The sequence below is a fragment of the Cyprinodon tularosa genome, unplaced genomic scaffold (assembly GCF_016077235.1).
Source record: "Cyprinodon tularosa strain WSP-4 unplaced genomic scaffold, ASM1607723v1 ctg372, whole genome shotgun sequence".
NCBI classification, from domain to species: domain Eukaryota; kingdom Metazoa; phylum Chordata; class Actinopteri; order Cyprinodontiformes; family Cyprinodontidae; genus Cyprinodon; species Cyprinodon tularosa.
Genome location: NW_024039088.1, coordinates 64,718 through 89,257, shown reverse-complemented (window position 1 = coordinate 89,257; position 24,540 = coordinate 64,718). Strand labels below are relative to the sequence as shown.

Sequence of the window (24,540 nt, the reverse complement as noted above, 5' to 3'; positions counted from 1 at the left end):
AAAGGCAGCTGCGGGAAAGAGCACCTATGATGTGATAGTTAACCCACAGAAGAGTCCTGCAGGTCACCCTGTTAAAACAAACTTTTATCCATGTTGATGGTTCCCCTGCATCTAAAAACTTGTTGTGGTGAGACTGAGAAAAGCTTTTTAAAGGTATAGTAGAGGATTTTCATACATTTTTGAATAGATCAGCCTTCTCCACTTAAAAAAAAATACACATGCACAACCCTATACCTGTAGGAAATGCCTACTAAACGTGTGCATAAGCCCGTTTCTCCTCGTGCACGCTCTGTTTAAAATTTGCTGTTTGCATCACTCATACAAGTTTACTTTCCAAAATAAGATTAGCAATTTTTCCAATATGTCAGACTCACCACCGGTAAGTGAAAATGGGGACGAGCATGTACGATGGCATTATGTAAACATATAACCAGAAAGATTGACAATTAGGAGGACCACTTATTTAGATGATACACCAGGAGGAAGAACATCCTCCACTGTACCTTTACATTTGTTTTTACCTTAGAAATCCAGAAATGTCTGTAACGATCCATAAAAAACTGTAAATTCAAGCAATGATTGAGCTCAACTCTGAATATTCAGTGAAGCTGTTACATTTTTACGATGACCAAGTAAATATTGAAATAACCTATAATAATATACGGTACCAATTATGGCTACAAACATCAATGCCAGGAACAAAGGCTCTAACTTCCAGCCTCAAACAAACTTCAGCTGTTTTAATCGTCCAATCTGCAGTAAGAAGGTCAGAACACATTCCAAATCTTAAACAGCAATATACAGAACCTCAGGATTAGGCCCATTATTCTTTCCTCTGTTACAGATATCTGGAGTTAGCAAGGTTGTCTAAACCCAAAGATCACCCTGAACTTGATTCTAAATTAATCCTGTGGTGTTAAGAAGGAGCATACTATAATCTTAAAAAGAAAGAATAATTAAGTAATTCAAGTTTGTATTTATTTATAGACTATCAGCACTTATCTCCACCTGAGAGTATGACAGTCCAGATTCCTCTTGCATGTCATTCGGCATTATGCTAACAGTTTATTGTACAAAAACAGGTTTAAAGCAGCATCTAATGCTCTCACATCATCAGTTTCGTTAAATCACAAGTTTACATTGTGATATTTCACAACGTGGAGTAAAGAACCTTTCATGCTGCAGTGATAATGTCTGAAAACTGCTGGGATTAAATAACATCCAAACAAAGTCCTCTAAAAGTTGAACACAGTTCATCTCTGCATCACATACTTATGGCTATCAAATGTGCTTTTATCCACATAGTAACAGGTACTGGGAGAGTTAACATGAAGAAAAAAAAAAATCAAAGTCAGCCATCTGATGTGACTTGAAGGCATTTTCCTATGTTGATAGGCACTATTCAGCCTATCAACATGCTTTTCTCAATGTGCAAATTAAAAGGGTTTGATTTTCCTCCACAGAGAGGTTTGAACTTCAAACTAAAAAGAACAGGAAATTGTCTTTTTTGAAAGAAATGCTCCGTTTTCTCTTTTACAGTGTGTCTCTGTTACACAGTGAACATTTTAATAGATGTTAAAGGGAATAGAAATAGAAATAGGTTTGTAATTCTGAAAAATGGGAGAGATTACACAGAATCTGTGTGCACATAAATAGATTTGTGTCCGAATATTTTTTTTTTTCCAATTTAATAACATTCTAATTTACACTCCTCCTCACTTGGAGATAGCCACCTTCTTGGTGACAGTTGCTCTCCGGTTACTGCCTCCTCCCGCTCCTCCTCCACCGCCTCCCTGCCAAAGCTGGCTGGGGATGGTGAAGGCGTCCACACTCATCCCCATGGTTTTTGATGGGATGGTGCTGAATTGCTTCCTGTCTGAGCTGTATTTGAAGATGGACTCCACCTGGCTGGAGCTAACCGACCGAGGGCCCACGCCCGCCAGCCGCACCAGCTCCTGCGTGTCAGGGTTCATGGTGTAAACGCCTCTAAACTGACAGTTGGAGTCGCGGAAGAGAATGAGGAAGTGATTGGCAGAGCTCTTTTCCATCTCCTGAAACCAGAGCAAAGAGAACACGAAAATAAAAAGGTTATTTTAAATTCTCAGACACTATGTGAAAAATGTCTGTCATAGAAAACAAAATATATCCTAACCTCAACGATCTTGTTTTTTTGCGTCTCGTTCACCTTCCCAGCCAGGCAGCAGCGCGACAAAGCATTGTGAATAATGAATTTATTGGACTTGAAGCTTGGTTCTTTGAAGAGTTTTGGACCTGAGAATGAGAGTCACAGTTATTAGCGTTACAGAGCCATGTTTGAACACAGGGACTCTCCTGCTTATTTCTAAATAACGTAACACAGCTGATCAAAGGCCTGTTTAACCAATCAAAACATTACTATTTGAATATACAGACTTTATTCTTACCAGACAGAGAACTTTGATTTGATTTGCCAGTTTAGTTAATCTCATTATAGATTTATATTTTGATTCTATTAACAGCTGATTTTCTCCAAATCTTAAACTAGTCTACATCTACACTAAGTTAAATAATTTACTTACACACGACTGACTGTTTCAATATACTAACACTGAATTCATCTGGTGCTAGTATGTATCCAGTCACTGAATGCAGGTCTGTGCTGTGTGGTGATGTACCTGTGTATTCTGGGGCAGGCGAGGTCCCATTGGAACCAGACTCCCAGTCTTTGTCTCCATTCTGATTTATGGGTCTGCTTGGTGTCACGCATCGTGAAGGGGAATCAAAACGGCTGTTGGATGACATAACACTCTTTACTTTCTAATTAATTATGATGAATGAGATGGGAGTAGGACATGTAGGTTAAAACCATTTTCTATTGTTCAACATCATCCTCAAAATCAGACAAACATGGCAGCAAAAACAACAAATTTCTCCACAGTGTTGCCTTGTTTATAAGTAAGGCGAGTTGTTTTTTTTGTTGTTGCCATAAATAAGCTTTTCTAACTGCATGCAATTTTATTTACTTTTTAATTTGCCAATCCCAGCCTCTGTATGACTCACATCACTGAATTTATAGCAGATATAAAAGGTATCTATAGTGGCAAAGCTTCAAATATGGAAGCTCCAATAGTCCCTATAATCAGGGATTAATTGGACAAACTCAGATTTCTACACCTCCACCATCAGTTTCAGCATTACCACAGAGGAGAAAAAACTATCAACAGATGGTGACAATGAAATTAGCTACATCTGTTGATAGTTAGTTGATAGTTTTCAATATTCAGGGGGCTGAATATTGTGTAATAGGTGCTCAAACATACACCTCACCATTACATTTTGTATGTGAAAAAGTAATTGCCCCTTAAACCTAATAGCTGCTTGTGGCAAGTGTTTGGGATCACTCTTGGTTTACTCTTCCTGCTAGAATAGCGTTTTATTTATTTACAGTGAATTGGCTGTTTTGGTTTAACCTGGTATAAGTCAGATTGATAAATGTAGTTCTATTGGAATTCTACTATCTACTTAGAGACTACTGACAGAAGACTGATGGTGGATTTTACAGGACCTTAACCCACCATCACAGAGGGTACTAAGCTTGCGTGGGTAGAGGATTTAGGCATTGCACTGCACAATGAGATTTGGCAAGATAGCTTGAAATATAAACATACAACATCTCTTTGCTTGAGGCATGGCCTTATTCAGTTTAAAGTTTTACATTGCACTATTAAAATGAGGTGTTGGCTAGAATATTCCCTGATACTAGCCCAGACTAGAGTGTCCAAGATGTAGTCAAAATCCAGCCACAGTAGGTAACATGTTTTGCTTTTATTTTAACAGTGTTTTGGTGCACAGCTTGGCTATGTGTCGGGATGTAATGCATGTATAATGCAGTGCTGCTAGTTGGGCATGACTGTGGTTAGCTTAACACATGGCCATGTCTGCTTCTCCCTGAGCCATGCAGAGGTGCTGAGGCTCTGCTGCCTTTAGGCTTCTCCTTGAAGCAGCCAAGAAGACTTTAACAGGAAAGCTTGGTGTATTCTCAAAACTCTCACACATAATAGGGAGACCACTGCAATCTCCAAGCATAATTGAAGACTTCTAAAATCAAAGAGAAGACTTGTTCTTGCTATTTTTAAACATTGAGATAAGTCTAACCCAGGTGGGAACAGGGATTAAGCAAAGTGCCATTTTTAAACTGGACTTTTGGGCATTAGCAGCAGCATGGAACAGAAATTACATACAGCAGAAGATCAGCTGACATGTCTGGTCTCTGCGCTGTTTTTTATTTATTTAAATGTGTTATACTCTCATCATCAGGTAACAGGAATGGACAGAAAACCAGGAAAGTAGTGTCAAATTCAGGTGTACCTCTGGGGTTTCTTTGTGGACTCGCCATTATTTCCAGACTCCTCTGTGGCTGCAAGGTTTAGTGAGGATTGAGAGTAGACCTTTTTCATCTTGGAGCCTAAGAAAATAAAATAAAAATGACTAGTACTGAAGCTACCAACACATACTAATTTTTCTCCTTATTTTGTCATTGTACCAGTTGCTCCCTTGGCTGGACTCAGAGACAGCTTGGTTTCTTCCCGGGTCATGCTGCGAGGCCTGGAGCGGGTTTTCTTAACAGAACTTCGGGCTTGATGATTAGTTGTTTTCTGCTTCAGGACTTTGTCCAGGTCCTCCATGATTCTAAGCTGATGTCTTCGCTCGTACTCCCCTCGTGTGAAATCGTCTCGCCGAGCGGGAGTTGCAGGAGGTGTGGGGGAAGGTGAGGTGGTGACTGCTGGAGGCGTATTGGATGGGAATGCAGCCCCTCTTTCAGATGATGCCGGTCTGGGAAAAAACACAAGCCCAAAGGTTATTCTCAAGTTAGCAAACTGGCTTCTAATAGGAGACACGATTTGAACAATGGAAAGCATTAACTTGTGAAAGCATACTTATATGTGGGGTTTACCTGTTTTCTCTTTCTTGCTCATGCCATTGTCTTCTCTTTTTCAGCTCCTCCGTTCTTTTCTGCTGTCTCTCTAAAAGCAGAGCTCTGCGCTGAGCTATTTCCCCTTCACTGTGTGCATCCTCCTACAAACACACCACAATTCACTTAACTAGCAAATGTCTGGCAGCCTTTAAGTGGTGAAAAACACATCAACCTTTGCAGAAATACCAGAAAGATCAATTTAGTAAAATGTACGATCTCTTGGTCAGTTTTATGCAGTATAATTATGCAGAGTAAGCTCTGTAATGAAAGAGGCTGCTGAGGCCTAAACTCGGAGAGGAAAAACTAAACTGTCTTCTAGGTTTAGAAAGTGTTTTACAATAAAACAAAACTGTGACCATCTATCATCATATATGTTTATTTAAGCAATGCATCTAGATTATACTGTTATGTATTTATACCCTTTGATTTGTTCATACATTTTTTAAATCTTACTACCACAAACTTTGACGCATTTCATTAGGACTTTATGAGACAAACCCAAATAAATTTGCTTTTTTTCTACAGAATAATGAACAAGTTGCACTTGCAATCAGCCACGCAGAGTTGATATTTAAAACTTGTGAGACACCCAATCCTCACAAGCTTCACACTTCTAGAGATTAAATATTTTGATATATTTTTTTTTCTTTGCAAAACTATTTCACCTTAGTGTGATTGGATAGAGTGCAGTTAAACATCCATTTTAGGAATTTGCAGAGATTCCCAGAAGGTTAGGACATCTGCCATGAATATACTTTGATCTGAAGTATGTGTGGCTCCTTGCTTAGATTTAGGATGATCTTTAACCCCAATCTATAATCCATTGCAGCCTTTATTAGATGTTATTCGAGAGCTGTGCTTTATTTCTTTTCAGCAATCTTTCCATGAACTCTGGTCAGTTTCTACACCCCTGCAGAAGAAAGCATCCACACAGCTCGTGGTGTAACATCCATGTTTGGGATCCCTGTGTTAACAAGGTGCAGAACTAATAATTTCCCCGTGATTAGACTTCCTCCTCAGCAGCTCCCCCAGATTTAGGCATTTATTACACTTCTTGAAAATCTAGTACCGTTTCCCTTCTATTTTAAAGTTCATCAGTGCGTGTTGGTCTGTGATATACCTACTGTAGGAGCCATTTGTCCTGTCCTGTGTTTATCGCCACCAGTTGGCGTATTTCATTTTGAGTTCTGATTGTTTGATGGGTGATGGGGTTATTTAAGGTCAACCATTCTGTTCAGGTGTAATTAATGAGAGGAGGCAACCGTTTTCTACTATGTTTTGTTTAGATTATGTCAAATATATGTATTTATATAAGGCAATTGGTAAAACTATGGACATTGTTATGTTAATAAATGACTTTATTATAAGTCAAAGGAAAGATTGGCATGATGGTCTTAATTGAGCGTACGTAAAACTAACGCCTTCAGGAATAACAACCAGTAGCCTAAAATATAGGATTTTAGCCACTACATGTACTAATACACATTAAAGTTTGGGGATTGTAGTGAAACAATAAGGAACAATTTCAGTATTATTATATTTCAGTATTATTCAGACATTGAAATAGCCTACCTTTAATTCCATAGATTAAAAAATAGGGCGTCTAGGAAACACTGAACAATGTCATACCCTTTTTTTGTAAACTGTTTTTATTGCTGTCCTTTTTGAATGTGATGGATTTGTTGTTGAGTATAAACACTAACCTTAAAGAAGAATCCGATTCCTCCTCTTGCTCCGGGTTCAGTCTTCTCTCCGCTTGGCTCTGCTGTCTCAGTGAAACTGCTTTGCTGCTCTGCTAGTTGGGTCTGTGCTTCAGGCCCATCTCTGTCAGCGGTAGCTTGACCAATTATATTGACGGGACCTTGGTGCTGAGGAAGTGGGCTTCTCCCTGCTTCTGAAGCAGATTCTGTGTGGTCGCTCATGGAATCAGAGGAAAACTCCTGACCCTCATCGATTGGTTCATCACTGCCCCCCTCTGGCCCTCCAGCAAAAGACTGCAACGCCTCAGTCAGGCTGCAGGGCTGCTGAGCACCGTCGCCTCTTTCCCCATCTCCTCCTGCGCTATATGCAGCTGAGAGGGACAGGGTGTCAATCTCAAAGGAGCACTCAGAGGGAGCACCGGAGCTGCTGCCTCCAGCAGCCCTAGGCCTTTCCTGTCTGATCTGAGGCAGGACGGGCAGTGCTCCTACTGACTCTGCATCCTCTTGCTCCAGCTCCAGGCTGAACTGGGTGGGTGTCTCACTCGAACCCGTGTCAGAGGTGCTCTCATCAGGAGGCATCTGCTGTGTAGTCCGAGGGGACTCCTGTGGGGTTCGAGGTCCACCGATGTGGAAGGAGGAGGAGGTCTGGACCTGACACTTACTGGGTGAGACGCGTCGCAGGTGTGGGATGGTGTCCACATTCTGGGTCGGTGTCAAGACACGGTTGAGCGGAGGGAATTTGAGCTCTGAGGGCCGTGGGTGAGGTTGGTGGTGGGGACGGCTGCTGTTTTTGGGACTGCGGGGAGAGGATGAGGAGTGGATTTTACTTCGAGGAGCTGGACAGGAGCTGGAGATGATCACCTTTGGGGAGGTGGCTGAGGGAAGGATGTGGGAGCGGCGGGATGGGGAAGTAGTCTCAGTGGAATTAGAAGCAGCAGGTATGACCCAAGCCTTAGTACCGCTCCTGGAAGGAGTTCTCGGGGGTGTCTTTGTCGGGGTGTGAGGGGGGGTTCTACTATTGCTTCTTGGGAAGGTCTTAGGTACGTTTGGGGGTCTTTGGCTGCTCATGAGCTGCTGCTGCTGTTCTGTTAGTTTCTGCATGTCCTTTTGGAGAGACTGCAAGGCTTCACTCAGCTTCTGCACCACTTCATTGTATTCCACGATGACAGCCTCTCCTCCTTTCTCCGGGCCCTTTCCATCTACCGTCTCTGCTCCTTTCTCTGCTCCTTTCTCTGCTCCTTTCTTGCTCTCCACAGAGAAGGTGACCTGTTTCTCCAAACGAGGAGGGTTGGAAACAGACGGCTTCTCTTTCTCTGTCTCTTTCTCCTCCTCCTGTTTCAGTTGTTCCTCCATGCGAGTCAGACGCTCCTCAAGGGTCAACCCATCCTCCTCTGCTCCCTCCACTCCTCCCTCACCTTGCTCTCTTTTCAGCTGAAGGAAAGCATTTTTCCCAAGCCGTTGCCTGTGCCTCGCAAAAATGGCTTCGATTCGTCTCTTTTGAGCTTCGATATTCTTGCGTTTTTCTTCCAGTCGTGCTCCAAGCTCCCAGGCTTCAGAGCCTGGCTCGGACCCTCGGGGACCTGGACTCCCTTGCTGACCAGACGCTGGCGTGGAAGGGGTGTGTGGTGTGCCTGGGGTGGTTGGGGTTGGAGCTGAGGTTGATTCCTCTCCAGGGGTGGCGGGGTGTCTTCGTCTGTTGTCTCTGCGTTCAGCAAAGCTGGTCATGCGTGGACTGTCGTTGTTATGATTCCCTTTACCGTTAGAGGGCCGGATATTCCCAGGGACATTTCTGGGAGCTTCATCTGATGCTTCTGAAGAGTCAATGCTGCCATCTCGTAGAACAGAGTCGTCATCACGCGACATATCAGATTGCTTTTTTGATCTGTCCTTCCTACCTTGCCTTTCACCAATTCCAGCATCCCCCCTGACTGGTCGATACTGGACTCCAGCGCGACAGGGAGCAGAGCTGCTGAGCTGAGGACTGTCCTCTTCAGGGGAGTGCAAAAAGAAACCTGCAGGAGCTCCATCAGGACACAGCCTGGGCTCCGGCCTGCAGGAAAAAACCTCTCGTCCACTTTTCTCTGACGTTCTTCCCTTCATCCTATCTTTACCGCCGGGTATAAGAACCACCTGCCGAGCCTCCTCGATGGTGGGCAGCTCTCTGAGCGGTGCTGTATGTGCATATGGGACCCAGGAGGAGTGCTGCGAAGGGGCCGAAGCACTGACCAGGTGGCTGAGGTCCTCTGGAGGGCTGAACGGGACACGAGTCATCCCTGTTGAGGCTGCCGGTGAGCTCAGAGCCGGGGTGCCGGTGAGGTTGTCGGTGCTGATAGAGCGAAAGACAGAATCTATTGGGTTTCCCATGACAATGTCAACATCACTGTCCAGGCCGAATGGGATGCTGAAAGTCACTGCTGACAGAGGACGACTGCAGAGAGGTGGGTGACGACACAAAAATGGATGCCAACGAGCATTTAAGAAGCAGAAACCACAGAAGCCAACATAAGAAGAGTAAAAAATCAAAATACGAATGCAACACGTTTACATTTATAACAAGCTTTAATATTAACATACCTGATTTTTTTCTTTGTCCAGCTCTTGTTTTCTGCAAGAAGTGTTTAAAATGAGTCAATTAAATTATAATAAAGCATCCATCCCTGTAAAGATGCAAAGTGCTGATTATTTACCTGGAGACACTGGAGAGGAGATTGGCACAAAGGGTTGTTTGAAGATGAACGATGGAGAACTGCTAACAGAAAACAGAAAGATTTCATTACTGGAGTCTGAACCTAGTGATTTAGACTTTAGATTGTTTTTTTTTTTGTTGGAATTTTATAAAAATCTATTTATTGATACAAGAAGACCATCTTAAAAAAGAAAAACTTAATCATTTAAAACGTATTTAAAAGTTTGATTTCCTTAATTTTTTCCACTCATACCTCGGATCTGAATCCCACAAAACTGAATTTTCAGCTTGATAGCCTACAAATAGTTCCTGTTTAAGAAATTAAAATAGCTAAGTCATAAAGAGATGGTAGTTAGAGGGTAAATGGTTAAGTAGATAATTTGTTGCTGAAACTTTCCAGCAATCACCAACCACATGTAATCTCTTAAAATCCCAACCAGATGGCTCCATTTGCCAGCCAATCTGCATGATGGAGCTGCTGCAGCATTCTCTGTTTTTAATGTTTTTGCCTCCACACCTGCATAGATGATGGGGATTAAGATCTGGACTTAATGAAGGCAATTTGACCATGGAATAAATAATCTCTGAGATAATCCTTTCAGCTCAGTGTTTTGAATTCTTCTCCTGCTGGAAGCCACACGACCTGCATCTTCAAAGCTCTCCTTTTTATGTGTATTTCAGTTGAAGAATAATCACAAAATTTCTGAAAATATTTTTAAGAACATTAAAAGGTTACTTTTCTTTCAAAGTGTTGCTTTAAGGGTTATAATAAATCATATCCAAATATTTTGGGATGGTTTGGAAAATTTACTATCAAGTATCAAAAGTACTTCATGCCTGCAGGCATAGATTAGACTGCTGATTTCCACTGATGCTCTTGCAGGACAAATAAATAATGTTTAAATAAGCTGAAAGACCAAATTGTCCTCATCTGTACTTGAAAGGTTGTTTTTTTCCCTCTTGTGTTATTAAACGAAATATTGTACAATTAAGACCTGATTTAAGACTGTTTCCATGATGAGAGCTTTTTGAATATTAAAAGTGTTGTTTAGGTGTGAATAATGGGAAAATGGTACCTGTTACTGTTTCCACCGACAGGACTCGTACAGTCGAGTAACCCTGTGACATCTAAAGCATTTACAAACACAGATGGGGGCTTAAAAACATGCACAAAGCAACAAGAGACACCATAAAGGCAGCTTGGTGAGGGTACCAACCTGTGAGATCGATGGGTTGGATGGGCTTCACAAAATCAGGCTTCTTAACCTCAAACCACTCCAGCAGTTCTGCTAGGAAGCTCATTATATTCAGCTAAAGAGAAGAAATCTCTCATCACCATTAATAGTGTACTTAAAATGATGTATTTTCAGTCTAAATAAGGAATACTAATCTAAAAACTTTAAAAAAGGAAAAAAAAAACGTTTTCTCACTAATTCCTGATCTTAGATCTCATGTGGATTCTGGTTGCTAAATTATAATTTCTCTTAGATTATAAGGCATATGAAAATAATGACAACAATCAGTCATACCCCACCAGATTATTTTCTCCAACAGGCTTTTTGTGCATATAAATATATACTTGAGTTCATTAATAAAGTACTGAGCAAAAGTTTCAGATAACAACCGCTTTCTTCCTGTTTTCCTTCTAAGGCGCCAGAGACGATGTAGGGCTAGCTGAAAATGACACGAATTCCAATAAGTACTGTTTTTTTTTTATACTTGATAATCATTGCTGTTAAAGATCTTCATGCCTACATGCAGAGCTGGTGGTGCGTAAAGCAGGTCCTCCACAGCAAGGGGGCAGCAGCTCTGCAAGTTACTCTCGCAAAACTCCTTGATCAGCTGGAGGTTGTAGACGCTGTCTGCCACAGACATGGTGTCCTTCAGACAAACATCTGGAACGAGAACACACAGGGGGACATGGATGATCATTTTATGATAGTAGTTTGACATTCCTAGAAAGCCAAAGCATGGATGAAAAATGTCAGATATATTAATGTGTAAGATTTTACCCTACTAAATACTAATCAGATTGTTATTGTGTTTAGTGTTATATATCGTATAAAAACAGGATTTATGGATCTTTACAAATGGTTTTCATTTAGTGTGCAAGGAGCTTTTACATGTTGCATCAGTGTATATGTGTTTGTTAGTACCCTCTAGAGGTAGGAGGCCTGGGCAGTAGTAGTGCAGAACAGCAGCTATGGCGCAGCCATTAGACAGATCTTTGATCGCAGAAACCAAAGGAAAAGTAGGAGTCAGCTTGGACTGAACTTTGTCCTTTCTATAGCGGATCTAGACAAGAGCAAGACAGGAGATGAAAAGAACATTTAGACGAGGAGTTAAAAGGGAATAGTTCCTCCAACACAAAAAGAAAAGCATGACGAACAATGAGCTCAGACAGCAGGAAACAGCTTTGCTGAGCACAAATAAAAAAGCAGAAATTCAAACTAGACTCAAAGAAGCAAAACTAAAATACATTACAGGGTTCCTATTTTGATTAATTTTTGGACAAATATGGAAATAGAGTCAGTCCGCCCATAAAAGCTCAAAATGGACTGAGATCTCTGAATATGTGTGAGATTAAGAAACACTTTCTACATGTAGGAACCCTGTCAACAGGAACCAGCCAATGCAGGCCTTTCATCACAAGAATAAAAAAACAACATGGGGTCAAGCTTAGAAGCCAGTGCAGAAAGAAGAAAGTCCCATGTAAACAAAAAGCACAAACTGCATTTAATAAAAACACTTGCAAACACATACACATTAAGTAACCAGGTGGTGCCAGGCAAAGCTTAAATCGAGCAGAAAAGGCCTTGGTTAGAAAAATGGTAGTGAAAACAAGAAAGTTTCCATGCAACATAAACAAAAAGTTGTGACACTTCTAATAGTTTAAAGTCTCTTAAATAAAAATAAATTATGAGTGTTAGAGCTTAGATGGTATCTCTGTTTATTGTTGACTTGTGACAAACAATAAAAGTGCTGCATGACTGAGTGAATCGACTGTAACTTTCTGCTGCACAGCCCTGATGGAAGCAGTTGAAGATGTTCTATCATACATCAACAGTCTGCCTCTTTACAAAGAGTTCCAACAGGAAACCATGGATGCAAGTCAGCTGTGCTGAAAGCTGATGAGTTAAAACAGTGCCATTCATTCTGAGGGTTGGAGCGACCATTAGCGTGATATCATTCAGTCTAAGGTGAGTGGCGTGGCGATCGACTGGTCAGTTAGGCAGTGAGAGGAGAGCAAGGTGTAATACTTTACCACAGGAGGTTTGTTCCCCGACTCCTTCAAACAAAAAGCGATAGCATGCTGGATGGGGAGGGATGGCAGAGAGAGGGAAACAGGCGTAAATGACAAGGGGGTCGGTCACCATGGAAACCGCCACACCACACTTTACAAGGCTCTGCTGAGGAGGAGGCAGAGGAGGAGAAAGAGAGGGAGATACTGTACCATGCAAAAGGACCCACACCCTTTTAGCTTTTACACATTTTGTTCCATCATGATTACCAATATTAGATCATTTATTTAATTAAGATTTATATGACAGAGATAGTAAAACGTAACTGTGAATTTAACCCAAACTAATCCATTTTTTTTTTATTTTGAAAAAAATCTGAAAAGTGTAATATTTATGTAAAGGGCCCATTTTACTCTGATTCTCTACCCAAAGTAAAACCTGTATAGAACCACCTTCAGATCTCACCTCATTGGTAAACCGGAATGCAGCAGCTCTGTTTGTGGTCAAAGAATATTAGAAAACAGGAAGAAAGGTGCTTTGGTCCGATGAGACTAACATTTGGCTTCAAAAGTCTTGAGACTAGAGTAGAGGATTTCCTTCCAGCAGTACCACGATCCTAACACACAACCAGAGCTACACCAGAACGGTTCTGGTGAAAATACATGCAGACATAAATAAAACTGAGAATCTGCGGCATCTCAACAATGTGCAACATTTCTTGTCTCCAGATGTGCAAAGCTGGTAGAGACCAAACCGATTACATCTGTGATGCAGAAGTTGGTGCCTCCACTAAGTATTTACTCTATCTTTAGATGTTTCTATTTGTAAGTCACAATTATACACTTATTGTGCTTGTTTATCACATAAAAAGTAAAATACAGTTGTGGCTGTAATGTGTACTTCTGCAATGTACTATATCTTAGGGTGACCAAACGTCCGTATTTCCCAGGACATGTTCGTATTTCACGTCCTGTCCTGGGCGTCCCGGGTTTTTTTTTAGAAAGTGAGGAAATGTCCTGATTTTTTAAATTACCTTAATTGGCCGATTAATTTTAAAGGCGCTAGGGCACTGCGCACGACGCTGCGTGTGACGTAATCCCTGAGCCGCGTCAGTGCGGGCAGCCCTGTTCTTAATCAGAATATAGATAGCGTGGCTGTCAGTACGCCAACAACATGCAAAGGCACAAATGTATGTTTACCAACGATTTACAAAAGAGTTTCCCCGCTTTCAGACCGGATCGAGGCAAACGGGAGGCCTTGTGCACAGTGTGTAAAGCAGGCACATATGTCTCGGTGTCCAATGGAGGTGCAAGGGATCTGAAAAGCCACCTGGACTCCGAAAGTAAAGATATTCTATTGATATGTTTGTTCGTTTTTGGTACATTTTGAGTTATTTTTGCTACAAAAGAGGTATTTTTTGTCAATTAGCTCATTTGTTTATTTTTTCCAATAACCTACAGAACAGACATTATTTCGTTCATTGCTGAGTCTGAGTATCATCATATTGGAAGTTGAGAGTTATTGTTAACTTTTATTGTTAAGTGAGGGATGTTTAGATGAGACATTATTTCTTTCATTGTGCTATTCATTCATTACAGGAATTGTTAAGCACTTTTAATAAATACATTTTGAATAAAATTATCATTTGTTATTGGAGTTATTGCTGTTGACTTTTACTGAAAAGCATTTTTAATAAATCAACTGTTAATATCATGTTATTGTAGGATTACCTAGGCCTAAGCATGGGAAAAGAGATCCCCTGCCGCCGACCCCCCGCTCCAAGCTGTCCTGGTTTTTCAAAATGAAAATATGGTCACCCTACTATATCTACCCTCCCTCTGCTCCTTTCCAACACCCCCCCCTTCTCTCTCTTGACTCAGTAAATCTGATGACTGAATGCAGACCTCAGAAACACATTCACAAGCATCAGTCTGTAACAAAAAGCACCTACATGTCAGCTGACAACCAACCACTCACTTTATCACCCTAAAAGGATGTTTAAGCACAACGTTTTCTGCAAAACCTGTTAAACACGAGGACATATAAGAAATATATGCAGCATTTTCAGCAGGCACAATAAGGCCAGCCACAGCAGACAGACAGACAGACAGACAGACAGACAGACAGACAGACAGACAGACAGAGAGAAGAATGGGAGAAAAGAGGAGGACACTTACGGGGACTAGTTTCCAGTACCAGCGGTTTGACTGACACTGCCAAGTAGCAAAGACAGAGGCGAACCGGGGGGGGGGAAGACAAGCAAACCAAAGCACGTGTTAGAATCTGTAGACAGTCAGTTTATAGATAATGAGGTCATGTTTTGGTTTTTAAGATTGATGTTTGCTGTTAGGTGACACAGCATAGTTGAGGTTAGCAAATGAAGCACAACAAAGGATCATGTCGCTAATCTATGAGCATGCTTTTTAGATTTCATCTTTATTGTTGTTTTACCGTTTCTTGAACAGGCTGCAGATCTGTGCATGTTTGTGACTTAGGAAGCTCTTCTTCTTCTGTGCTTTCTCTTAACCTCTGGTTTAACTGAAAGAGAAGATGGACAGGTGACCCTACAGTTAGAGAGATAACAAGCAGGATATTGCTAAAAAAAAGGCATCCTAAGGATGCTTGAATTAACTCACAGCACTAAGAAATTAGGATTAAATGATTTTAACATCCTAACCTAAATAATTTTGTTCTGTTTAAAGCTGAAAATATTCAGTTTAATGAACTTCTGCTGACTAGAAATAAGAGTGAACCCTGTGGGGAGACCTGCAGGAGGTTTTCAGAAAACAGATTGTAGCAGATTATTAGTCTGGGATGGGATTTGGAGAGGTCCCTGAAGGATCTGTAATCTGCCATCTTACTGTCTGTTTGAGAGTCTGCAACTGGTGGTCATTCAAAAGAACTAATATATGAAGAAAGACTGTGGATCGCAAAAAAGAAAGTAGACAAAGACTGAGACATTTAGATTCATATTCTTTGGAGAGATAAATCTGAAAACTAAATAATTGAAACATCAGGAGATAAAAGTGGGGCGACCTTTCCTCAGACCCACGTCAGACACATCAGGAAAAAATATCAGATTATGATCAAAGTTCTGTCAGCTAACAGATCTGTATATATATACAGTCACTGCAGTTAGTGCTGCCCTCCGTTCTCTCACCCACTGGACCTCCCCTTGACGTTCACAAATGTGAATATTTATAAAGACATCATTTATATATTTAAACACTGAAAATCCTTGATCTAAAAATATCCTTTCTGCAGTGAACAATATTACATGATTAACATAATCCGGCCCCAAAGTAAGCCTGGAATCACGCCTCATTTTTTATACCTATGAGTCCTTCATTCATTCCAATGAGTCCGACATTATTGTGCTCTTTTAATCAGCTCCACAGCCTCAGTCTATTTTCAGTCCAGCCATTTTCAGTCCTGTCAAACTATTAGATATGATTGCTTTCCATATGTACAAAAAATTTCTAAACAGAATATTTAGGCTCTGAAGCAACACCCCCGACCCTGGTGGAGAGGACCAATCCTCCCCTGCAGCAGGTGATTGGCATAAGGGGCAATGCCTCTCTCATACCCTGTAGGGATTTATTATTATAATAATTGATAATTCCATGTTTTATTTCACTATGATCTTTAACTCACTCATTATTCTGACTATTTCAGAACATTTAGATTTAAAAAAAACTTTCTTTGAATAGAGCTACCATTTTTTTCGTATTGTAATTGGGACCTCACCTTGTTAACCCAAAACAACAGAGCGTTCTCCCACGGCGCCCCGACGCCAATCTGCTCCGCCTCTGCCGCCATTTTGACCTGGCCAGTCGTCTCTCTGGCAGACAGTGACATCAGCGAGTCAATGAGGGCCAGGTGAGCCTTCTGCATAATTAAGACACGAGATGGACACTTTGATCAGTCCTGGTGGAAGGGGGATTTAACACAAGCCCCAATCTGATCATCTAGCAGCATAATATTCCCTGATACGGCTCAGAAGATGTAAACTTTCAGTTAGAAATGTACTCTTTTTTACTTTATATTTAACTATATCAGTGTAATTATTTGAACCACTAGATTTCACTTCATATTCTGTCCAGAGCCAAATGTAAACATGTTCCCACTCAGACGCACCGTGTTGATAGGGTTCCTGCTGAGGTCCTCCTCTGTGACGTCTGCATCCTGGACCTTTGGGCAGAATCCTTTCTTAATGAGGAACTGCAACAGAGCTAAGTTATCAGTTAGGGGCCCCTGTGACGCCTGTGCGGAGCCCCCATGTCCCTGAGCCAGCAGGGCCTGAGTTCTGCAGTAGATCTCTGGCGAGAGGAGCAGCTTGGTGACGGACGGCTTCAGATGCTCTTGTTCATACTGATCCTTGTAAAGCGGCTCTCGGAGCTCCACTGGGACATTTTCTGAAAAAAGAAGGGAGCTCTAAGTCATCGAAATAGGAGATAAAATAACATTCTATTCAAGGCTATTTAAGCACAACTTCCTTTTACAAAGCATGACAATTCATTTAGACAGCATTTCAAAAATAAGGAAATGAAAATGCTGTAAATAAAAAAAGAACATACAATAAATACACAGAGAAAAAGACATTGAAGTGGAACTAAGGTAATTAAGTAATTAAGGAACATTAACAATTTAAGATTACATTTAAAATGGTTATAAAAAGTGAGTTTTAAAATGGTTGATAATAAAATGAAAGTTGAACGACAAACTTAACCAATATTGTTTAGACAGCACAGTTACAGGTGACTAAACAAAATAGATTTAACCTCAATTTAAAGCCATTTAAAAGATAAGTGGTGCTTAATTAAAAGCTGCTTCTCCTTGTTTGGTTCTGGGTATGATGACTACATTAGAGCCAGAACACCTTAAATGTCTGGGATGTTGATAATGTGACATCAAGTCTGCATCATACTTTGGTGCTGATCCATGCAGCGAGTTATACACCAACACAGTGGTTCCCAAACATTTCTTACTGAGCCCCCTCAGTGAGCCCAACCTGCTCAGTTGAAAAAAGTTAACTGCAGTAAATTAGCCTACAAATTGAACTAAAACTATAATCTTCTACCACCTTTAAAGAGTCATTACTTTATGTCTGTTCAATTTAATGTGTAACAAAATGTATTGGAAACAGGATTGGAACCAATATTTTCTTTTTAAAATACCTTTAAAAATGGGTCATTTATTTAATTTGATTCTGACCCACTCCAACTCCTGAAATCACTCTAGAGCCGCCACTTTGACTGCTAACTAAGTATTTCAGGGTCGATTCAGTTAAGATACTATGAGCCACTGTAAGGATTTTTAGCATTGCTGAGATGTGCTCCGCTTTCTTAGGTTTAGTGAGGACATTGGCAGCAGCATTCAGCTGCAGCTCTGATCCACTTTCTAGGTAGACCTCTGAAAAACAATGAAACAGCGATCAATTCTACTAATGATAAACATATGAATTCATTTTATAAGGTCCTGCTGAGACTTTAGTCCTTTAATCGTGGAGATGTTCTTTAGGTGTAGAAGGTTGACTCTTTATGTGTCTTTGGGGTTCAGGTCTGAGTCCATTACTACACCCAGGAGGATTACCTGAAGGTTCTTGGCACATCCATGGCTTGATTTCATCTATCCTGTGCGTGTATGGGCTCATAGTCACCTGGTGACATCGTAATGTATGTTTATTGTAAGCTGTGTGTCGTCTGCATACTGTAGTTATGGTAACTAATGTTTTAGTTCATTAAGATCTGTGTTAGGAGGAGCATGTACATATGGAGGGGCTCTAAGATGGATCCCTGAGGTATGTCACATGCAATGCTTGTTATCTCTGATGTAAAGTTAGCTACTGACACAAAAAAGGTCCTGTAGTTAGATTTAAACCAGTCCATAGCTGTAGCAGAAAGGCAGACCCAGTTTTCCGTTAGCTCTAATACAATGGGGTGATCAACAGTGTTGAATGCTGCACTGAGGTCCAATAATACCAGCACTGGGGTTCTTTTCACTGTCTTCGAAATTGTAAAATCTGAGCAAAATTACCTATCTGTTGTTTTAAACACATTAGAAGCTGAGAGAAGAAATATTTTACCTTTTTGCATAAATGACACTTTAAATAAAGTCATCTCTGCAGGAATGCCCTGGTGATACTCTGCTGCAGTGAATTTCCTTTGTGGAAAAAAAGCCCAACACACAAAGCACTGTTTCAGGTTTCTGCACAGAAACCACAGCATTACTGATTTGGATCTTGTAGAAGAAGAAAAAAAACTGCTTGAGTTCAGGATAAAACTTGGAGACGAGGGGGAGTGAGGTGAGGAAAATGTCATCATCTGCATGAACAGCTCCACTGGGTTACTGAGATAAGAAAGAGCGAGACATAGAGCATGAATCTCAGAGTGAAGAGTGGGTTGACCCATATTCCTCCTCTGGATAATCCTCAAAATTGGAAAGGACTTCTTTGGAAAACATGCAACTTTTCCTCCTATCTAATGGCTGCTTTCGTTTATGTCCTAACATGATTTCTAATGAGGGCAGGGATTGGTTTGATCTCCTCTCCTCCTTTGCATGTCGCTGTTGTGAGATGCATTTATGTAAGACCTCTCCTCTCTGGCCTGTTTCAGTGATCCACCGAGAGCAGACAAGAGGAGAAAAGCTAACTGTCCCTACATCAACAGGACATTGCAGTTGAGTGACACGCTGTGCTGAAGGGAAAAATTTTGTCTCATTGCTGCTGTGTGTCGGGGGTGGGGGGGCAGAGGGGTCTCTGGTCACTATGGAAACAGCACAGCCATTTGTCCCAATCAGGACTGAGGCAACCGGACAGGACTGCAGAGCAGGAGCCTTAAAAAGCACACTAACTGCATTAGGGAAAAAGAAACAAGCCACATTTTACAGCAGTACACAAACACATAAAGCATCTTTGGTATAAAACCAAAGGTTCGTCTTCTTAGAAGTGCTTTTTTTCTGAGTTTGAAATGTTGATGTTTTGGAAATTTAATTTGATTGCCTCTATTTGTGCATGTTTACTTCTTTTTAGACAAAATGGTGCTAAACTGTTGTAAAATAACACCAGAAATTAAACAGTTTCATAAATGTTTTGGTGGGTATCTGCTAAGAAAATCTAGAACTTGAGATTCTTTTCCATTGTACCACAACACATCATTTGTTCATCTCCAGATTCTCTTTTTACTATTTCTAGTCAGATGTTTGCAGGAACTCAATTTCTGCAAAAACGTTTTCTAAGCATCAAACATCTGTTGATTTAAGCTGCAGCTGAAGAATTGCTAGTCCACCTTTTACATACCTCAGTTTACTTTCTGCATCAGTGGCTGAGAAGGAGACGCCCATGATTCAGCCACCACCATGCTTGACAGATGGTACAGTCTTTAATAAATGAGCCCCTAAAAATGTCTCCTTAGGCTGAAGGTGTTGACTTTGGAGCAGATTCTTGGTTTGTTGTGATTTATAACTAGTTTCATTGTAACAGTAATGCTAGTGTTTTTGGCAATTTCCAGACTTATTATTCCAGGGTTCCTCTTGAACTAAGGGGGGCTTGTTTGACATAGATGGTTGAAACATGGTCACATTTGGTGTTCCAACAGCAAATGATCCTTAAACACAGATCACAGCTGTTTCTAGGATTCTGGAATAGCCTCTCCTAAGACTGAACATTAGCCAAATTGAATATTTTTTAATCTAGGCTGAAATAACAGCTCCTTACCAGGAATTACAGCCAATTTAAAATAAGTATGGTGCTGCCAAATAACCTTCCACCAAAATGCCAGAGGCCTTTTAATGGCTGAAACAGGAGGCCCAACCTGTACAGATACATTTAATCAAATGTTTATATATTAAGCTTATGGATTTCATGTTCAACGTTCAAGTTGCTTAAATACAATTTTGCATAAATTTAAACCTGTGCGCCCAGTTATTTAGAAAAATCACTGATGCTGTGAAAACACTTAAAAGTTGTGCCTAAAATCAATGACATTACGGTAGATGCTGAGTTCAAGTCACCTTTCCTGCAGTGGGAGGTGTTCTGAAGGCTGAGAGGAAATGTTCATGTCCAGGAGCTTCGGTGTGTAAACAACATAACGTTCCTGGTCATTCACGGTTCCTCTGACCTCTAGTACCTGGTAAAGAAGGCCCAGAAATGGCTCTTCTTTAACCGGGAGTGGAAATGGACCCAACTCTCTACTCAGCTGCTCACAGACCTCTGCAGGGCCTCGACTGGAAGCCTCCTATGTGTCAGTATGATAGAGTGTCATGGGAGCTGCGGAGTAAAGGAGAGGGACCGAGCTTGGGTGGTGAGAACAGCCTCTATATCAGAGCTGTGAAAGTAATCAGCCCCCCCTGTAGTCAGACACTCACATCCCATCTCACCTTCACACTGACAAACAGTCACCACAGCTGTCACCAAGAAAAGAATCTGCCCATTTCATAGTCCACTCTGGCTAAAGCTGCACTTTATCTAAATGCTATGTTACTATGATGGTATTTCACGTCTAAAAACGTTTTATTTCCTGTAATTTTCTTGTTTTAAGGGTTTCTTTTGCAGTATTTCTTTGCTGGGAGTATTTTATGTCCCATGCTTGTTTTCCAGGGTTGTCTTATCTACTTTAAAGAAGCTTCTCAGAGAAAGAAAAATATATTTTCATGTTTGACTTTTCAATAAACAAAAAATAATTGACTTAAAGTATAAGTTCTTAGATTATTAAAAGAGAAATTAAGGTTTTACTCATACTGTAGAAAACAAGCTTGGTGAGCAGATGGTCTTTATTAACTAAACTGCAGGTTTATTTTCTTCTCCATTAAAATTCAATGAGGCTCCCAGTTGGGGGTTTCCATCTGACTGACAACAAAGAAATCATTCTCCTCCTGTCCCACTTACCTTATTGGAGCTGTTTTATAAAATAGCAGCTGATTTGTGTGGGTTAACCACATTAAAAAGCAGTCTGGCAATTTGTTTTCCCAACTTGAGCGTAGACACAGAGTGACATCACTATCCTAGTCAGCAGAGTCTGCGCTTTGACACAAGCGGCTAATGATGAATGAAGGACATCCTTTAACACTCAAAGAGACAAAGCCAATAAGATCAGACAAAGAACCCCACAAAAAATCTTCTCAGTTCAATCAAACCTCCGATTCAAGCTTCTCGTATTTGGTCCTTCTGGTTTAAACCATCAGAGCTGATCAGTCACCCACAGAGGAGAGATATTCTGTAATTATGTTGAAAAAAATCCAAGCCTGAGATAAACAGGAAGATCTTGAAACAGCAGAGGCAAAGCTAATAAGCTGATAGGACATTGAAAGGGTTTATGGTCACTATGTCAAGAGGAGATTAATCCTCAAGCATGGAGGTGGTAGCATCATGCTGGGGACATTTAGCAGCCAGTAGTACTGATGCATTGCACAGGGTAGATAAAATGAAACAGGATTTATTTCCTCCAAATACTCTGAAGGTAATATGAAGGAAACATAGTTTGAAATAGAAACCTAATCCCACAAAAATGAGAACTGCTTTTAGAATAGATAGAACAGGCTAACATTGCATCCTAAAAATTATTCTGACTTTAAACATGTTTGAAACTTATCCACAATGCTTAAAATCTGGTTTGGAGCAACTTAAATATTTAACTTTAAGAAAAGTTGGAATGATACAAAATGTTTGATGGTAAAATGCCTTTTTTTTTCTTGCTGTGATTGGTTAAGGATGCTCTCTGCGGATTAGAGATAAATCAATGCAAAAGAACATTGTATGTTTTCGAAATTAAACTGAATCAATAAAACATTTCCAAAATGAAGAAGAGTCATTTAAAAGCATAATCAAAAAAAGAAAAACTAACAATAAAATTTACAATGGTTTAAACTTTTCTCATCACTATTGGTTCTATGTGTCAATTGCATAAAACAACTTAAGAACTTCAGAAGAATCTGAAATTTGCCACTAATTTATTTTTCTCTATGAATCAATTCAAAAGAAAACGTCACCCAGCATCAGAAGTTTCTATAAATGTCTAAATATTTGTTTTCTTATCTTGAACAGAAATGCAGCAGCAGCAGACTGAGCCTTGATCTCTCTCTCAGCGGTTAGGGCACATTTTAAGGAAAAGGATGATTCAGTAAGCTGAGGGGTTCAATGCATTTTTTAAGTAAAGGCATACTGCAGCTGATATTACAAACAAACAAACAAACAAAAAAACACACAGACACTGCAGTCTATAAGTGTCACCTTCACTATATACCAGCGCGCGCTCCTGCAACCCCGCGTGCGTGCGTAACACTGACACAAATATGATGCTCTGACCCATTTACAGCAGACCCACGCGTGGGCAACATGTAGATCGTTGGAAACCTTGTTCCTTGTAGTGACACAAAGAAATCCAGCAGATTCTGTCTCTGTGAAAGCCATCCACAGGCCTGAAGATGCCATAATTCGACAATAGGCTTTGTTGCATTGCTGCCCCTCCACTTCCTTCATGCATCCCACTCCATTTCCTGAGTGGAGTGGGATGCATGAAGGAAGTGGATCCCACTCCACTCAGGAGATACCTCCTGACGAGCCTCATTTTTATCTGGAATAATTGACTGAAAGCCTTGGACCAGACCAGCAACCCTGCTCACTGATCTTCACACCCCGGCATGCGCCGGTAGGCCGTGGCAGCTGTGATCGTGGATTCTGCAGAGCTGGAGGCTCAATGTTTCCCCACGCAGAACTAGATAACAAGTCAGAGCACCAAATATAAGAGGATCAATCATGACGCGCCCCACCCAAGAGGCTCCTCGGAGATGCTATACCTGCAGAGCCGCAGGACTTGGACAACAGCCACCGGACGCTGGCGCAGATCCGGGCCCGGTTAGAGTCGTATTTGTCCAGCGGCTTGATCTCTGGCACCGTGAAGGTTTTCTTCACGGCGCTGGGAGAGTCCACCATGGCTGCGATGTGCCACTCGGAGGAAAAAGGAGCAGGAGGAGGAGGAGGATGATGATGATGCTGAGGAGAAGGAGGAGGACCTTGTGATGCAAACACGTGCTCACGGGAATTAAACCTAAGAAATGAAGCTTTCAAAGCGATATGGTATAATATGTTACAAACAGTTGAAATCCATTAATAATAGTACAATATAGGTGGCTTTGTGGTAAAGGCTGATTCAGCTGAGCCATCAATGAGGCTCACGCCCCCTGTACGTCACATTTCAGACAGAAAGCAATAATATCTTCATCAAATGCTTTACTTTTGGTTCTATATTACATGTACACATTCAAATGGCAACGTTTATTTTTTTTTAAAGAAAAAAAAAATACATGAGATTACCGTCCTCGACGTCGTTTGGTGATTTGCATTTGCGATTCCCGTAGCAGTACCCCCATCTCTCCACAAGGGGGCGCACTCCTTCAAGCGTAAACTGAGATGACTGCTGTCTATCAGCTGAGATCTTTAAGTTGCTATTCATAGCAGGTATTCCAGTTGGAAGAAAAAACATCACACCTCGTGATTTTTTTTTTTTTTTTTTTACATTTTGTTACATAAATGCTTTTAAGATTGTGTAATGAAACAAATCCAGGACTCCCTTGATAAACAGGTTTTTAAATGGGATTTTTTTTTTCTGGTTAAATATAGCCTAAATTAAAATATATATACGGTATATCTTTGAACTGCATTCTGATTTATTTTTATGTTATATAAATACATTTATATTTAAACGTTACTTTTCTGTCTTTACCAGAGAACACCCGGTTGTATTAGATGCTGGCAGTTTATGAAGGTTTACATTTTCCTTCTTAAATTAACTGATCTGGCTGCTGGTTTACTCTGGTTGGATGAAGAATCTGCTCCTGCCTGAAGTGTTCAGCAGCTGCTAACAGGTATTCTCTCCCAGGATTTCCTCAACATTTACCTCCATCTATTCTCTCATCTACTCTGGCCAACTTTACTGTACCTTCTGGCGTTAAGCCTCATGATTT

The 24,540-nt window shown here is 40.8% G+C and overlaps 1 protein-coding gene across 1 annotated transcript; it reads right to left on the bottom strand.

Moving 5' to 3' along the window:
• Window positions 1-720: 720 nt before the first annotated feature.
• On the bottom strand, window positions 721-23,601 carry LOC119790853 (calmodulin-regulated spectrin-associated protein 3-like). Its single transcript, XM_038296585.1, has 19 exons — window positions 23,374-23,601; window positions 16,720-16,997; window positions 16,330-16,470; window positions 15,034-15,120; window positions 14,760-14,795; window positions 12,606-12,653; window positions 11,497-11,635; window positions 11,096-11,235; window positions 10,558-10,651; window positions 10,417-10,468; window positions 9,342-9,403; window positions 9,229-9,259; window positions 6,658-9,082; window positions 4,934-5,055; window positions 4,523-4,812; window positions 4,348-4,444; window positions 2,655-2,767; window positions 2,153-2,271; window positions 721-2,051 (listed from the first exon to the last, which is right to left on the bottom strand). Exons 1-19 carry the CDS (start codon window positions 23,507-23,509, stop codon window positions 1,716-1,718), a joined length of 4,746 nt encoding a protein of 1,581 aa, XP_038152513.1. The 5' UTR covers window positions 23,510-23,601; the 3' UTR covers window positions 721-1,715.
• Window positions 23,602-24,540: the final 939 nt, after the last annotated feature.

Bases quoted from the DNA above. Each gene is read 5' to 3' on its own strand.
- LOC119790853 (XM_038296585.1), bottom strand. From the start codon at position 23,509: ATGGTGGACTCTCCCAGCGCCGTGAAGAAAACCTTCACGGTGCCAGAG. The intron at 10,469-10,557 runs GTTGGTACCCTC...TAAATGCTTTAG, and splicing joins CCAACCCATCGATCTCACAG to ATGTCACAGGGTTACTCGAC. The intron at 4,813-4,933 runs GTAAACCCCACA...GTTTTTTCCCAG, and splicing joins GAGCAAGAAAGAGAAAACAG to ACCGGCATCATCTGAAAGAG.